The following is a 17,665-nucleotide window of genomic DNA, read 5'->3' as shown; positions in this document are numbered from 1 at the left end:
GCGGAGTCGACTACGAGTCCTGATTTGCCGACTCGAGGGGAGATGTCACATCTTTGCTTATCATGAGTTTTGGCTCTCCCTCGCGGTGGGGTGTCACACCTTTCGGCGCGTAGGGCAAAATCCGGCAAAATCGAAGTAAATCGCGACCGGATGTGCCCAAAAGGGCCCACAGAGAGCTCAGTTCAATGTCGTCGGGGAGTTGAGTCTTTCAAAGCCATGAAATGGAATTTCCTTGCCTGAAGATCCAGCAAACCCCATTTGATCATCCATCTTCGTAGTTGGATCGACCGCTGCTACGCCGAACCCGTGACAGGGAGGGTTTTGAAGCAAGCTCATTAAAACGAAAGGATCCAATGGCTCGTTTCATCGTCCGTTTCATTTCTAGATTTTTATAGCCCGACTGCGCAGAGAGATCAATTTCCTAGCAGGAGCCAATGACTTGCAGGGTCTGGAATGGACTCCTGAGGTTCGAATCCCAAAAAAGAAACGGGTTGGTAGAAGAAAGATTAGGCGCTAATGTAAGAACTTGTTACCGGCCCCACACATTTTCATCCTCCTCCAGGGCACCGTAGGTCCATCGAGTGGCAGGTCCATCTTCACGGGGCGCCTCGGCTGGGTCTTCCCTGGTCGGAGGCTCGGGCTCCTCCTCTTCGATTGGTTGTCCGCTTGGTCTCCTAAGATGAAGAAGAAACATGGTTAGGCCAATATTGCGTGTCAGCCAATCATCAATGACAAACTTACGAAAAGCGCCGGAGGTCAGCCTCAGTTGCATCGGAGCCCACTTCTCGCTGCGTTTGGAGGCGTGCTTGTTCCTCCCTGCCTTGGTCCTCCACAACAAGATCGACCAGCTGGCTTCGGTGGGACTTGTGGGAACTCGTGGAGCTTGCGTGGCGCTGCAAGGTACCAGGCTCATCGGCCAATGTAGACGATTTGTTGGTGCTGGCCTTCTGATTCCGCCCGCTGTCGCTGCCCGATGCTCTCCCTTTTCGGTGCGTGCGGGACTTTTTCACCTTCCCACCAGGAGGGGCCGCGTTGGAAGCTTGGTAGCTCCTGGTAACGGGAAGCCGCTGATCTCGCGGGATTTCGTTGGCTGTGATGACCGGGTACTACTCCGCTGTCAGTATCAAAGTAGACCTACACCGGAATTGTTTCATCTAGACTTACGTTCCAGTCCCCAAACTCCAGGGCCCGCGCATTCGTGAAGAGTCTCTCATCCTCGTCGTCTAGCGTTGTTTCAATTTCTCCATTAGTCTGATATCGGTCCGTGGGAGTGCGACTGCCGCGATCGCTGCCTCTGCGGCCACTAGAGTCGCGGCCAGCAAGCAGTGGGGTACGGCTATCTGCTTCACCCGGCTTCGCGTTTTCGCCAGGCTTTGGAATCCAATACTTGGCTTTTCCTCCACGCTCGTAACGCATGCCCTCCATGACTCTTTTAACGCGGGAACCAGATTCTGCATGAGCGATGATGTTGTCGCCCGAGTCGAACAGCCGGTAGTCGTAATTGTCTCCCCGGAGGGTCATCTTAGCATCCTCTATCAGGTCTCGAGCTCCAAATGCATCGCGCAGTGCATGTTTCACAGGGAGACGCGCCGCAGAAACGGTAGGGTCCGCATAGTCATGCCACGAGAACGCATACCAATGTGCAACAGCAAAGAAAGGCATTTCGAAACAGAGCAATGTGTCTTGAATTGCTGCAGCAAGGTTGTTAGGGGTATATCCGCCAACACCGTTCCCAAAAGCACCCAGCCATTGAAGGATTGACAGGAAGAATCCTTGCCAATACGACGCAAAGATAATCAGTTTTACACAGAGAAATTTGGGAACGGGGCGGAATGGGAGAAGATCGTCATGCAGGCACACCCAGAACATCGCCAGCGAATAGAGGCTGAGAGTGACGCTAGCATTGTATACAATGCTAGACCACAGGTAGCCTGACCCGAGATCGAGATAACCTTCGTGATATGTGTCTGTGGCTTTCATCACAATGGATGTAATTGCCAGGATAGGTTTCAGCACAACATATTGCAGAATACCCCGTTTGACAGCAAGAAAAGTGTGTGGGTCGGAGATATCAATCTTCGGTAGGCAATGGCTAAGTGGCCAGGCATGAGACACAGGTGGGCGTCCATGAGCCATGATGATCACCGCTCTTTCGCCACCAAGGAAGTTGATAAGAAGCTGGAAGAAGGTGTAGATAGTAAATGCCTGAATGCCACCAGTCAGCAAGGGTTCTTGCGGCATATAATGGACATGACAAACCTCATATATATCACGGATAGGGTCGAGAAATTGCGCTGCCGTGAGAGAGATTGTACTCGTCCATGACGCTGCGGCGAAGATAGGCACCCTAGTCTCTTATCAGCCCAGTCCGCTGCGGCTGTTGCTTTTTCAACTGAAGTCTCCAGCTTCTACTCACATCAGAAGTATGCGCACGACATATCTTTGCAGTAATGGCTTTCGATAGTTCTTTCTGTATGTATCCGGATTAGCTGCTGGGGGGTGACATCTGGTCGTATGGGACACTCGTACGATTGGAACCATATGGAGCTGCATTCGAATAAGAGGCATTAGCTTAAGCCAGGAAAGACCACTAGCCATGCGAGGCTGTCTGAGGACCACCAACTCACATGAAAGATAATAGCGATGCCACCAGAGCTGATACACCGGCGACGATAATGATCGCTCGAGCTAAGCTGGAGCCTGTGCCCCCGCCGGGGGAGGTCTTCGGTGCAGCAGACTGCATGATGGGCATAGGTCGCGGAGACTTTCCGCAAAGCTTCAGAGGTAGTGAGTCATGCCGAGTCACCCCTTATGGTCGCATTATTTTCCTGGGATGTAAGGAGTGTGGTGGAGGAAGCCAAGCTGAAAGAGGTCCAGGAGGCGGAATCCAGATGACGATCGCTTTCGCGTGACACCGCCCTCCCGCATTTCGCGACTTCCACCTCACACGTTCTGAACAGCACTTGGATATGAGCCTTCGCTTGAAGTTGGCTTGTGGATCACCAGTCCGATCATTGCACGGGCAATGATTATGCCGGCTGAAGGCTTCGCGGAGACATGGCCAGCACAAGCTTGACGGCGTCATACCTGACGCCGGACCCAAGCTTTAATTGGTTTGTCGAGCTTCAAATGCTTCTTAAGGGGCCCATTGCTAAAGATTATAGGTTTTTCCTCCTGGAGCTTATCGTTTGTATCATCCTGTAAGGAAGTCTGGTTTCTTAAAAAATAAACCTAGTGCTGATAAAGATTAGGGTCCTATTCTTCCTCCTTTACTTCAACCGGTTGTTCGCGACACTCTTATCCTACGGAATTCGCGCATACACCTGGCACTACTATCGCGTTTATGTCGACATAAATGCACTCCAGATATCATTGCTTGGTGGCCGAATATTTTTCAAGGGCATCCGATATCATGGCGCGAACGAGACAATCTTTATTCATGGCGGGTTCATAACTTGGAGATACTGGAAGCGCAAGGTGCAGCGCACCGACCTTTCTCGTAATTGGAGCAAAACCAAGGAACGTTCTGGAGAGGAGTCCCGGACCAAGAGCGACAGTTTTGGAGAACGAGAACAAGGCGGAGTGAGCAAGACGATTGAACTTCCGTGTCGGATTTCCGTCAAAGTCTATGGCCTTGAATGGTTTATCTACAATCGAACGCCTGCCTATGACAGCATCCTCGCTGGATTCGGCTATAAAAAAGATTCTGGGGGAGAAGACGGATCTATTTTTGGGCAAGATGATCCGTCCAAGTCTAAAGAGCAGGCTGGGAATATGTACGAGGCGGCCTCTGCGTCTGGTGCTAAAACGAGTCTCGACAATAGATCAGACAGGAGTTCTAAAAATCCTGATTTCAATTACCGGGATACCGAAGTTCGCGAATCCGAACTTGCCCCAGCAGCTTCGAGTATCCTGGAGCTGTTACCGCTCAAAATCGAATGCTCGAAAGGCGCCATTGTGATGGGAAATGAAAACACTCATTCTGTGATGACGACAACTTTTAGCGCTGCAAGTGGGACAATCGCAGCAGCAAGTGCAGGCCCGTTCGACATCTATCGACAGCTCTTCTCCTTTAAGATCAACCACCCGGTCGTTCAATTGCGCCCTAATCCCGACTTTAAGCAGAACCAGTTGGCAATTGCAAATTTATTGAGCACTGCAAAGGAGGAGTTGTCGGAGTCTGACCAAAAAAGAGAGAGTTCCTTCAATCCCCGGGTCCGACGACGTAAAATGTGGCATAGCCTACGTGATCTGATTCCTTACTTCCAGACCTCGGTCGAGTCGTTCTACATCAGCAGTAAGCAGAGTGAAAGCATGCCTCGAAGCCAGGCAGAGTTTCCGGAAAGTGTCCATTGGACCGGTCTTTCGCGCTACTTGGACGAAGATCAAGGCAACGACCACGAGATGTGGAGCTCAGTCGAATATGCAAGGTTTTCAACCATTCTTGACAGCGAATCCCTAGAAGTGACCTATTTTTGGGATTCCCCAGGCCGTGTCGAACCGGAACATCTTATTTCTCAGGAAGCTGATGGTGATATAAACCATACCCCACCCCCAGCATACGGAGTTGATCTCAAAGTTGACGGCGGAATGTTGAATTACGGACCTTGGGCCGATAGAGAGCGAGTAGGTCTGCAAAATATTTTCTTCCCAAACTTTTATCGCAGCTCAGAACCTGCGGAGCCCCTATCACCTGGCGGACTTCGCCAAAGTACAAAGTTCAAGCTGCGAGTTGAAATCGGTAAGGAGCTGTTCCTCCGTATACCGACCCGAGAACCCTCCAAAGACTGGCAATGGAAAGGTCGTGCAGATGCCATTCGCGGGAAGCCAAAAACAAAACAAGCTCCCAATGGAAAATCTCGTCCTAAAGAAGGCGATAAGGGGCATCTTGGCTCTGATATTCGTCCCTTTGGGTGGCTAACGCTTCGCGTGGCTGCTGATTCCACTATCAACTATACCATGGACATGACAGCGTCAAATAACGGGTTCCGGAATGAGTTGACTCTTGACTTGCGAGATTCGAAAATGACATCGAGCGTTAACCATGGAGTCCTGTGGAATTGCCCACGCCAACTGGTGACATGCGACCTGTCCAATCCATTAACCTGGAATCATCTACGTTCATGGAAGTTCCACGTTGAATGTCATGATATGGAACTCTTTCTTCTGCGAGACCATATTTTCTTGATCACAGACCTCGTGAGTGACTGGGGTTCTGGTCCTCCATCTGACTATTACACTTTCGTACCTTTTATCTACACCCTTGACCTCACTTTCTCTAACATCCAGCTCTTTGTGAATGTCAACGACCGGAACATCATCAGCAACCCATCGGATCTAGAGGATAACCGATTTATTGTCATTAAAAGCAAGCAACTCGCGTCAAACGTGACGATCTGTTTGGACAAGTATCAACCAGACCAAAATACCGTCAAGTTCAAAGTTAACCTTCAGGATGGTGGGGTGGACTTCCTCACGCCTGTTTGGGATACCTTTCATACATTTTTACCAGACAAGTCGCTTGCTACTTTAGATGGACTTGTGATTGATGGATCATACGATTATTTCCTCTCAACATCCCCGGATCTCACGGACACTCTACTTCTCAAGATAGACGGCGCATCTCCTCGACTTTTTCTCTATGGGTTTTTAATCAAGAGCTTCATGACCGTTAGGGAGAATTATTTTGGTGAGGAGATGCATTTCAAGACATTGGAAGAATATCAGGGACTGGTGCACGCGGAGGAGTCGCCAAAAAATCCTTCAGGGATCAATCCAAATCGCAAGTCCAATGACATGGATGTGTTGGTTCATGTCGCCGTTGACAGTGCGTGTGCGCTTCTTCCTGAAACAATCTATGATCACTTGACATGTTCTAGGCTCTCTGCCGCATCGCTGGATATTGATCTCCGATTCACAAACTATTACATGGATATGCAGTTGTCTCTCGGCCCCATTAAACTGGATTTGCAGTCAACTCAGTCAGATGGCTCCTCGTCTGTTTCCGAAACTCAGTTATTCATCGATGGCGTTTCCGTTTACGGCCACCGCGTCTTTGGATTGCCTCCTGACGAGCCAACCTATATCTGCAACTGGGATTTTGATGTTGGAAGAGTTTTGGGCGAATGCTCTACAGAGTTCCTTGCATGTTTAGCCGCCGGTGCCAAAAGCTTTGATTTTTCTTTCGACAATGAAGAAAACACACTGCACCCACTCTCTCCACCAGTCCTCCACGATGTGACCTTCGTGAGGGCTAGGGTTAATTCGATTCATCTCGCAGTCCTACTCGAAGATGTTGCGCTTATATTGAGTTCACAGCCTTTGAATGCCAATTTCAATGACTGGGAAAGCTTCCAATTTTCAAAGCGCGTGAGCTTGCTACTCCCAGATTTGACCATTGCGGCTGTGGATCGACAAATGGCGGCGAAGGCGCTTTGTTCACCTGAGAAGATAGTTAGCCCTCTCGGCATTATCAAGATGACAGTTGGTTTCAAGATGGCTTTGCGTAGGCATGATATCGCAGAAAGTCGACGCTTGCAGCAGGAGCATATCAGAAAACACGACCGAAGAACCCATCGAGCGCAATGGCTGCTATTTGATTGGGAAGAAGAATTTGATCCAATTGCGTCTATTCCCCACGATGCTGATTTGGTGCCTCCGACTATGGCTATTCCCTCAATGCCTGAACCCATAAATCTGAAGACCAGGTCTGTGCGTTCGCCATCATACAGAGGCTTTCCAGATACCCAGCCTGCTGGAAGGCCAAGTGGCTTTCGTATACCCTCCGAAACTTCCAGCATGAAGAGCGCCGGGTCTCGTGCTTTCCGCGTTCCTCCTATCTCCCGATCAATTTCCGAGCCTCAAGAACGCCCACCACCACCTGACCGCGATGCTAGCTGGACTACTTTCCAACCAGGGCGCGGTAGAGATAGCGAGAGCTTGGGCTATTTCAATTTCAAATCGGCCCCTTACTCCGCTGCGGCAATTAGAGATGCAAACCCTTGGAGTCCGCCGCAATTCTCTTATTATAAGTTGTGTCTTGATACCTCTGAGATCCAGTCTTCGGAGAGCAGCCACAATCCTCGTCAAGAGGATGAGCCCAACAGAAATCGAAGGTCTATGTTCCTGAGCTTTGAAGATGACCAGACAGCACATACAAATTTTGCTCTAGACGTCCCACAGGGCATTAAAGGCTTTTGTACACCGAGGTTCTTGCTCTGTTTGGCATCCTTGCTTGATGGGTTGGAACCGAAACATCCGGTTCAAATCATTGACTCCCTGCAAAAAGATGTCATATCTGACATTGTTGGCTACGAAAAATCCATGAGTCAACAAGCGAAGATTGCGACTGCCGTCGCCCTTCGAATTCCAACCATCCAACTAAGGCTTGTTGATATTTCTGATTCCCCCAATAGCAAGCATGTTGAGTTTCAGGATGAATATAGAATCGAGGTCCACCGTCTTCGAACTGAGTTTCAAAGGAGACTCCAGAGACAAAAAGGTGATCTTCTGGAGGGTATCAAGCAAGGGATTACAGTCCATGCTGCGGCAGACCACCTTTCGGTATCTGTTCAGGGCAGTCGGACGGATGCGTTCCAGGAGAAGGCCACATTCACCTGGGACCTGGGTGATGTGAATTTTTGGCTGGCTACTGTACCCAATGTTCGCTCCCATCTGCAGATGCGGACATTTGATACCGTTACATCCGCCAAGTCGGTTGAACGATTAGCGTTCCTTGTGCGACGCGCGACAACGATGTTTGACTCTGTTGCATCTTCTTTCCAGCAAGTATCTGCTGTGAGCAAGCGGAGGCTACGGTTTCTTGTCTACTTTACGACAAAGTACGCCGCCCAGATTCCAGATCCAATTTTCCTAACACGCATCTCATATGTCTTGCGATTGATTTCGAAACACCTGCGCCAGCATGACTCATGGAAGATCATTTCACGTATCCGAAATATTTACAAATGCCTCCCAGTGCATCACAGACACGAACTGGAAAGTACATGTGCGGGCGACTGTCTTTCTCTTCCTTCTAATGCTCAGTCAATAGTCCTTACTGGATTTGATCAATGGCGTGCATGGGACTTGGCTCATGTTGAAAAGAGCTATGTAATGCGCAGAATTTGGCCAAGCCCTCCCCAACGGAAGACATCCCAGTCTTCAGTGGCATTCTCTTGCAACATCAAAACGCTCCGATTCTCACTTGACCCTGGCCCAAGGGAGAGCGATTTCATTGTTGAAGACGTCTACACGGCCTTCGCAGTCAGGCCAAACAACACGGTCCTGGAGAACGATAAGATGAAGCTTAAGAGGCTCATCATGCTTCAGGCATTCTGTTCCTCTGCTGATTTACGTCTCCGGTGGGAAATTGCCGATTTGGTCGAGGGCATAATGAAGGTGATGTCAAATGTCACGCTCAAATCCACCAATGCCCAACCAGCACCTCCACCGGAGGGTCGCGAGCCAAGTGAAATACACATAACTTTCGGCTCGGATTTCGGCTCTATCACCCTTGATTGCATCAATCTCCAGATAGCTTTGAGCTCTAGGGGTCTGCGTGGCTCCATTGTCAATCAGTCTGCTGGTGGCAAAAATGCAAAAATGCAAGAGCTGGCCCTGCTTTTTAGTGCTGAGGCAGGATCATTGGCACTTTCTGGCCAATCAAGGGTCCTGATGTTCACGAAGATTGCCAATCCATACTTGTACCTCTCGCTGGTTTCCCAAGAAGATGAAATTCAATCGCAACAAGACTGGAGAATGGCAGGGTCCTGCAGAAAACTTCGTTATGACATGAAAGAGGACCCTGTGAGCCTGGCTCATACCATGGATCGTGTTATAGATGATGAAGTTAGGTTTATTCAACAGCTCATTAACAACGTCAAACGTTCCGAGACAGAGGTTGCGGCACAGGAGACAGAGAAGCTGCCGGCTTCAATCAAGTCTTCTCACAATAGCGTGAATGTGGCAATGTTTCTGGATGATTATCGCCTGTCCTTTGGTCTATTGCCATCTTTGACGTATGTGGTCTCGGGTGATGTTGCGCGAATGTCAGTTATGCCTGCTGCGAACTCACAAATCGAGGTTGATTTTGACGTGAAGAAAAATTTGCACAAATTCATTTCCGGCGAAGGAAACAAATCTCGCGCTCTCTCAATTATGGAATTGCCTCCTACGAATGGTCGCATTCTTGCTAGTCTCTCAGGGATCCACAAACAGCTGGAGGTTGACATGACTGTCGAGACAATTCGTCTCGAAGCTAGTGCGGTGCGCAGTCTACTAAGTGTTTTGACTGGGCCTGATGTCTCGCATCTTCTGTCGGACCTCAAACAAAATCTGGATGTCCTCAAATCCCACCTAAGCGACGTGGTTTCATTACCTAAGGTACAGCCAAAGGAGAAACCTGTTTCGGAAGATTCAGTGATTCTGTACAAGTCTCGGCTGACCATGGTCGGCTTCGAGATTCATGCCATCGCGCCCAGTGCTAGCAAAAAGCACCATGCCGCAGAGATGTTGTTCAGCTTGGGAATGATGCAGATGCGTCTTGAAAATAAAGGAGATGGTGGATACCCCATGGATTATCCGGAATTCAGCATCGATGCTTCGCAGATAAAATGTGAATTGATGCGGCAGGAGGATGGCCGAAGGAAGTCTTACGGCGGCTTCTCCCTTGGTGTCAAGCTTCAAGGAACGTCTTCAGCCCGCGAGAATGGTGAGGTGATACGCGCTTATCATCTGACAAGTGATAAATTTGACATTGAGCTGTTTGCTGAGACGGCTGCGTTAGTCGTGGACATTGCGATCTATACGCAAGAGCGTATCAAGAACTTGGACCTGTCCCACGAGGTAAAACGGCTGCGCAGGCTGCGGCATCGCAACCACATTGAGCACCCCGGCCCAGAAATGCCTAAGATCCAGATCGAGAGCGAAGACAACGCCACAGCAGAGACATTCCTGAACGCGATGTACTCGCTTGAGTTCCGGGCCATTCAAGTCGCTTGGAACATGGCATCTCCATTGTCAAGTGGTTCTAACCGTCAGCCGGAAGATTTGGTATTCTCGATTCAGCAAGTTGAACTGTCCAACAAGAAGAAAAATTCAGCTAGACTTCGGATTGCCGATATGCAGCTCCAAATGGTGCCATTTCACGCAGACAGGAAGAAGCGCTCGTTGAACTCAGCTCTCATGCCTGAAGTAGTCTTCAACGTTGCCTACTATTCCAGTGGCACGGAGCTGCGGCTTGCGTTCCAAGCGGCGGGTAAAGCGTTGGACATTCGTGCGACTTCTGAGTTCATCATTCCCGGAAATATGGTTCGAAACTCTATTGCGTCTGCAATCGAGGATTTACGAGAGGGCAAGATCGCATGGGCCACGAAGTCTTCTCCAGACCCTGAAAGCAGCACGAAGGACCCCAGTCTCTTTGGTAACAGGAAAATTTGTTCTGTCTACGTGGACGTTGACTTTGCCGGTGCTACTGTTTCTCTGCAGGGAAAGCAAGGTCATGACCCCCAGACTTTGATGACTGCCACTCTGCAAGGTAGTAGCATTTCAGAAGCGAAATATGGCCAGTATGTTCAAAGGAGACTCAGCAACCACAGCCACCCTTCGTGCGCCCGGCGTTGCTTTTAAGATCCATTATGATGACAAGGGGTCCGATGATCCAGCTCTGCATGCGGAGTTGCGGGTTGAGCCATCCACCAATGTCCTCTACCCCACATTAGTTCCTTTGGTTAAGCAGATGACTGCCACTGTCAAAGAAATCATGGGTGAGCAGCAGTATAACCGCTCCCGTCGGCCTTCTGCTGCAGCACGATTGCAACCACAGCTCTTGATGCAAGAGACGCCGTTCGGAGAGCCAGACCCGACTTCCATTCTTGGACGTTGCAAAGTGAATATCGGTCTACTGTTCTCCAAGCAAGAATTTACTTTGAGCTGTCAGCCAATTGCTCGGGTAGCGGCTACAACTAGATTTGAAAGCGTGTACGTGACAGTCAATACTGTCCAGTCAAATGAAGGCCGCTTCCTTGCTCTGTCTCTGGCATTTAACAGCCTGGAGGCCTCTGTCAAACATGTCTACTCCAACGAGTCCACGGCTAGTTTTGAGGTCCGGTCGATGGTTTTGTCTCTAATGAACAGTAAGCATCTGGGTCGCACGAGTGGTATCTCGGCTATCCTCAGAGTAAGCCCCATGAAGGTATTGCTCAATGCCAAGCAGCTACAAGATTCGTTACTTTTCCGGGAAATTTGGCTGCCGTCCGATGACGAACCACCCGCATCCAGTCCACCTTTGAAACCAGGGCCACCGGAACCACAACAGCCAGAGGCTCAGTCATACATTGTTCAGCGTTACCAGCAAGTTTCTTCCGCCTCTGCGTTCCCTGGAATACAACCATCGCGATTGAAAAGCTTGAAATCCAACTTGATTTGGGATCAACCTTGGGCAGAGCACAGTTTGCTATCGATAATCTGTGGGTGTCGACCAACAAGACATCGCACAATGAGCAAAGCATGTGTATCAATTTTGATTCCATTGGGATTGAAAGTAAAGGACGCTTAAGCGGAGTTGTCGAGCTACGACCCCTCAAAGTTCGCACATCGATCAAATGGCCTGAAGCACGCGAGTCCGGCAATACGCCGCTCATCCAGGCCTCTATCTCTTTTCATCATCTCCAAGCCAAGGTTTCGTTCGACTACCAGCCATTCTTAGTGACACATATCGCCATGTTCGACTTTTTGATGTACAACGTGCGTGAGCCATCTGGCGAGCAAAGCCAGCGGCTATTCAGTATCCTTGAAGGCGACGAAGTCCACGTATTTTGCACATCACTCACTGCATCACAAGCTTTGGCATTGTACCAGGCTTGGCAGCGCCTTGTTCAAGATAAGCAATCCGCCTACGAAGCTTCAGTGCGCGAAATAGAGCGCTACCTTCGGCGCAAGTCCACCGTTCCTTCTGACCGAAAGGAGTCTCAGCCGAAAGAAAGTGCCGAGAAGGAAGAGGACTTCGAAAAAGCCCCAGGGACACTCCAGACAAGTGTGGTGGTGAAGATTCAACACGTCAACCTCGGGGCCTTCCCCAGTTCTTTCTTCGACAATCAGATCCTCAAGCTAGACGCGCACGATGCGGAGGCCCGGTTTGGTGTCTCTCTCGAATCCAACAAAATCCATAGTGCGTTAGGCCTGACTCTCGGTCAGCTACGGGTGGCGCTCTCAGGCGTCAATCGCCCTAGCTCCGGGCAGCTCGAAGAGCTTTCCATAGACGACCTTGTGCAGCGTGCGTCTGGCTCGCGAGGCGGGACAATTCTCAAAGTCCCGCGCCTTGTCGCCGGAATGGAAACCTGGCAAATGCCGGGCACCCGGCAGATCGACTACATTTTCCACAGCACGTTCGAAGGCAAAGTGGACGTCGGTTGGAACTACTCTCGCATCAGTTTCATCCGGGACATGTGGGAGACGCATTCGCGTGCACTGGCGACACGGCTTGGTAAGCCGTTGCCGCCTTCTGCGGTGCGCATTACGGGTGGCCCTGGGATCAGTAATGGCTGTGGCGCTGGGTCTCAAGGCGGTGGCGCTGGATCCGATCAGCAGGAAAAGATCACCGCAGTGGTCAACGTGCCCCAGTCCAAGTATAGCTACACAGCACTGGAGCCGCCGGTAATCGAGACGCCACAGCTGCGGGATATGGGAGAAGCGACGCCGCCACTGGAGTGGATCGGTTTGCAGCGCGATAAGTTGCCTAATGTCACGCACCAGATCATCATTGTTACGCTACTGGAGATTGCTAAGGAGGTTGAGGATGCGTATGGAAAGATTCTGGGAACCTAAGATACCGCCCTGGAGTTGGACGTGTTCCCTTTTTCCCTTTTTTTTTTCCCTTTTTCTTTTTTCTTTTTCTTTCCGACTTGTATATGCATTTTTGCGTGGACAAGTACATAGTGTAGCCTCCTTTGTACAGGCTTGAGAGCTTGGGACTGCACAGGACGGCGTTGTGTTGGCCCCTTTGCATTTTGTGTATTTTTACTAGAGTTTTATCCCGAGCTTAGCAATATGGTCACTAACTAATATCCGCGTTAACTCCACGGAGCTCCGCGCTTCGCCGGAAACATTGTCATTGAAGCTCCATTGGTCCTAGTAGTTGAAGCTGCACTCTGTGTAGAAATAATAGAAGACATAATCGTACTAGTGTCGATGACTGGCCGACGAACTTGAGGCGGCACCGTGAAGCTAGGGTGGTGCTTTTATATAGTTATAGTATGACTATTGGTATTGATCGGCTCGTCTCCCGCGCTCGGTATCAGGCAATGGCTTACGCAGCGCAGAAGCCACCGCTAAGCTACTAGTGAGAAGCTTTGTATTATTGGCAACCTGAACCTGCCTAGGACCCATGTAGGTAACTTTTACGTCCTATATTGGTACGTCTGATAGTAGCTTTATATTATGTTTATAGGTATTCTTAATGCGTACCCTGTCCACCGTACCTGTCCTATGTAATAAAACTCCGGATAGAGCCTCGAAACCTTCTGCTTGTCGAGGGCAGATCTGAACAACTGGCGTTCTATGGCGTACTAGTAGGGGATATGACCGAGACCGTATCAAAAGTCATAAAACCTAACAGCCGGACTGTATTGCCAAATTAGTTCTGCCGCAGAAAGGCATTATTAATCCACATCCCACCACCCCGCGCAGGCGGTGAATAGCGGGGCGGGGACTGTACAGAATTGGCAGACAAAGATAGGCCAGGGCTCGTCAGGCAATTTTCTTTTACTTTGCTGGAAATCCACTAAACCCGATCCTCCTGCTATCATAAGCTGTGAGTGATTTTCGAGAGGTTGGGCTCTGACAGCTTCCACGTAGAGTCACCCGGAGAACCACGGATGAGGGCATGATCTGAGTCATTTCTGAGTCCTTAAGCTCAGAAAGCTCTGTGAGAAAAAGAGTCAGATCTCAGATGACTCGTAAGAGGGAGAGAAACCTGAACAGTAGGATAGGATTGTCGTAGCAACACGGACTAATCGGAGGATGCGAGACGCACACAAACCCGGAGCGGGGCAAAACTGGGAAAATGGTCCCCACTTTCGCTCGCAGTAAATTTTTTCTCCCACTTTTCCTCTCCCCCTCCTCTTCTCCTTCTCTCTTCCATCTCCCTCGGAGCAGTTGCACATAGGCTTGCTTGATCTGGTCCCTTGGTCCTGATCATCTGTGTGTTTCCCTGCCTCTGTTTTCTTTTCCGCCCAAAAATAATACCCCTCGACCGAGGAAAAAACCGTCAAGATGGTTAAGTACGTTACCCCTCGCTATCCCCCCAAATGGGAAGACGTGCTAACATGCATCTCTCAACAGCTTCACAATTGAGGAGGTGTGTTTATACTTTCCCAAGGGTCGTCTGGACGAATTACCAGAGATTCTCCTGTCGAAAACCTCACGATATTTGATTCGAAACTAACTAAGATGTGTTTGATTAGATCCGGTCTCTGATGGACCGCCGGGCTAACATCCGGAACATGTCCGTCATTGCTCACGGTATGTATATGGTTTTCTCCGCTGGAGATAACAGCATCAAATATGCAAAGATGATCGACGGACTAACGTCCAATCTTTTCTCCTTACAGTCGACCACGGAAAGTCCACCCTCTCCGACTCTCTGGTCCAGCGTGCCGGTATTATCTCGGCTGCTAAGGCTGGTGAGGCCCGTTTCATGGACACCCGTCCCGATGAGCAGGACCGTTGTATCACCATCAAGTCCACTGCTATCTCCCTCTACGCCAAGTTCCCCGACCCCGAGGATCTGAAGGAGATTCCCCAGCAGGTTGATGGTCACGAGTTCTTGATCAACTTGATCGACTCCCCCGGTCACGTTGATTTCTCCTCCGAGGTCACTGCTGCTCTGCGTGTCACTGACGGTGCCCTGGTCGTCGTCGACTGTGTCTCCGGTGTCTGTGTCCAGACCGAGACTGTCCTGCGCCAGGCCCTGACTGAGCGTATCAAGCCCGTTCTGGTCATCAACAAGGTCGACCGTGCTCTTCTCGAGCTTCAGGTCTCCAAGGAGGACCTCTACCAGTCCTTCTCTCGTACCATCGAGTCCGTCAACGTTATCATCGCCACTTACTTCGACAAGTCTCTCGGTGATGTCCAGGTTTACCCCGACAGAGGTACCATTGCTTTCGGTTCCGGTCTTCACGGCTGGGCTTTCACCGTCCGCCAGTTCGCCGTCAAGTACGCCAAGAAGTTCGGTGTTGACCGCAAGAAGATGCTGGAGCGTCTGTGGGGCGACAACTACTTCAACCCCAAGACCAAGAAGTGGACCAAGAGCGACACTGATGCCGATGGAAAGCCCCTCGAGCGTGCTTTCAACAGCTTCATTCTCGACCCCATCTTCAAGATCTTCGCTGCTGTCAACCACAACAAGCGCGATGAGATCACCAAGCTCCTCGAGAAGCTCGAGATCTCCCTGGCCAGCGACGAGAAGGACCTCGAGGGCAAGGCTCTCCTCAAGGTTGTCATGCGCAAGTTCATCCCTGCTGCCGACGCTCTGCTTGAGATGATCTGTATCCACCTGCCTTCTCCCGTCACTGCCCAGAAGTACCGTGCTGAGACTCTGTACGAGGGTCCCGCTGACGATGCTGCCTGCATTGGTATCCGTGACTGTGACCCCAAGGCTGCTCTCATGCTGTACGTCTCCAAGATGGTCCCCACCTCCGATAAGGGTCGTTTCTACGCCTTCGGTCGTGTCTACGCCGGTACCGTCAAGTCCGGTGTCAAGGTCCGCATCCAGGGTCCTAACTACGTCCCTGGCAAGAAGGAGGACCTGTTCATCAAGGCCATCCAGCGTACTATTCTCATGATGGGTCGTTTCGTCGAGCCCATCGAGGATGTCCCCGCTGGTAACATTGTCGGTCTGGTCGGTGTTGACCAGTTCTTGCTCAAGTCTGGTACTCTGACCACCGACGAGACCGCCCACAACCTGAAGGTCATGAAGTTCTCTGTCTCTCCCGTCGTGCAGCGTTCCGTTGAGGTCAAGAACGCCCAAGATCTGCCCAAGCTGGTCGAGGGTCTCAAGCGTCTGTCCAAGTCCGACCCTTGTGTCCTGACCATGATCAACGAGTCTGGTGAGCACGTCGTTGCTGGTGCTGGTGAGCTCCACCTTGAGATCTGCCTGAAGGATCTTGAGGAGGATCACGCCGGTGTTCCCCTCCGTATCTCCGACCCCGTTGTGTCTTACCGTGAGACCGTCACTGCTGAGTCCAGCATGACCGCTCTGTCCAAGTCCCCCAACAAGCACAACCGTCTGTACCTGACTGCCCAGCCCATGGAGGAGGAGGTCTCCCTCGCCATTGAGTCCGGCAAGATCAGCCCCCGTGACGACTTCAAGCTGCGTGCCCGTCTGATGGCTGACGAGTACGGCTGGGATGTTACCGATGCCCGTAAGATCTGGTGTTTCGGCCCCGACACCACCGGTGCCAACTTGCTGGTTGACCAGACCAAGGCCGTTCAGTACCTCAACGAAATCAAGGATTCCGTTGTCTCCGGTTTCCAGTGGGCCACCCGTGAGGGTCCCGTTGCTGAGGAGCCCCTGCGTTCCGTCCGCTTCAACATCCTTGATGTTACTCTGCACGCTGATGCTATCCACCGTGGTGGTGGTCAGATCATCCCCACTGCTCGTCGTGTCCTGTACGCCGCTACCATGCTTGCCGACCCCGGTCTCCTCGAGCCCATCTTCAACGTCGAGATCCAGGTCCCCGAGCAAGCCATGGGTGGTATCTACGGTGTCCTTACCCGCCGCCGTGGTCACGTCTACTCCGAGGAGCAGCGTCCCGGTACTCCTCTGTTCAACGTCAAGGCCTACCTGCCCGTCAACGAGTCCTTCGGTTTCCCTGCCGACCTGCGTTCCGCCACCGGTGGTCAAGCTTTCCCCCAGTCCGTCTTCGACCACTGGGCTATCCTGCCCGGTGGTTCCCCTCTGGACCCCACCACCAAGCCTGGCCAGGTCATCACCGAGATGCGCAAGCGCAAGGGTCTCAAGGAGGTTGTTCCTGGATACGAGAACGTAAGTCTTGAACTAGATCCCTTCGTCCCCAATCCACCAGTTACTAACTTCTGCTCCAATAGTACTACGACAAGCTGTAAAAATGGTCACCGCCAACCAGATTGCGCCACTGCCAGTCATCGCGTGGAATATCTTTTTATGAAATTGATGAATGCAATACAATTTCCTAGTTCAAACAAAATTCAACACCCGCCGATGGGTTTGCTTCAATTATCGCCGTCCTTTTAGAAAACTTTTCAGGGTTGTTCAGGGCTCTCTTGAAAAGCTTGGTTGCTTTGTCTCCATACTCGTTTTATGATCGCCATGCTTTTTCCGTTTTGCTTCATGTCTTTTTCTTGCTTCTGTCAAGCTACCAGCTTGGATATGAAATCAAATTGGTATGCTTGGCGAGCTGTCTGGCAACATCGTAGATTCGTAGTTCTTTCATTCTGAGTCCATCCATAAGAATCATGGATTATACTGCGTAGTTGTAGACATAAGACTAAGAATCAGAATATACAAAGCCCATTCATTGTGTGCTTCGGCCAAGCATTGGCGGAAGTTGAGAATGGACACCAACCGATAGTGATAGAGTCACGTGATGATATGAACTGCGTCGCGTTTTCAAATCTGCGGTCTCAA

At 50.7% G+C, this 17,665-nt stretch overlaps 3 protein-coding genes across 3 annotated transcripts; 2 read left to right on the top strand and 1 right to left on the bottom strand.

Moving 5' to 3' along the window:
* Positions 1 to 529: 529 nt before the first annotated feature.
* N7468_007172 (OSTA/TMEM184 family protein) lies at positions 530 to 2,743 on the bottom strand (the record flags this gene model as incomplete). The annotated part of the gene is made up of 6 exons (XM_058476468.1): positions 530 to 674; positions 742 to 1,106; positions 1,165 to 2,205; positions 2,260 to 2,347; positions 2,417 to 2,470; positions 2,628 to 2,743. The coding sequence occupies 6 exons, from the start codon at positions 2,741 to 2,743 to the stop codon at positions 530 to 532; spliced, it is 1,809 nt and encodes a 602-aa protein (XP_058329358.1).
* A 314-nt stretch (positions 2,744 to 3,057) lies between these two features.
* On the top strand, positions 3,058 to 12,825 carry N7468_007171 (uncharacterized protein; the record flags this gene model as incomplete). Its single annotated transcript, XM_058476467.1, has 4 exons — positions 3,058 to 3,200; positions 3,252 to 10,537; positions 10,599 to 11,373; positions 11,445 to 12,825. The coding sequence occupies 4 exons, from the start codon at positions 3,058 to 3,060 to the stop codon at positions 12,823 to 12,825; spliced, it is 9,585 nt and encodes a 3,194-aa protein (XP_058329357.1).
* Positions 12,826 to 14,271: 1,446 nt separating this feature from the next.
* N7468_007170 (elongation factor 2) lies at positions 14,272 to 17,124 on the top strand (the record flags this gene model as incomplete). Its single annotated transcript, XM_058476466.1, has 5 exons — positions 14,272 to 14,279; positions 14,341 to 14,356; positions 14,463 to 14,520; positions 14,610 to 17,044; positions 17,107 to 17,124. 5 exons carry the CDS (start codon positions 14,272 to 14,274, stop codon positions 17,122 to 17,124), a joined length of 2,535 nt encoding a protein of 844 aa, XP_058329356.1.
* Positions 17,125 to 17,665: the final 541 nt, after the last annotated feature.

Source organism: Penicillium chermesinum (genome assembly GCF_028974085.1).
Source record: "Penicillium chermesinum strain IBT 19713 chromosome Unknown utg000005l:1.0-4115287.0:1.0-4118363.0, whole genome shotgun sequence".
Classification (NCBI taxonomy): domain Eukaryota; kingdom Fungi; phylum Ascomycota; class Eurotiomycetes; order Eurotiales; family Aspergillaceae; genus Penicillium; species Penicillium chermesinum.
This window is presented reverse-complemented; position numbering and strand designations above follow the sequence as displayed.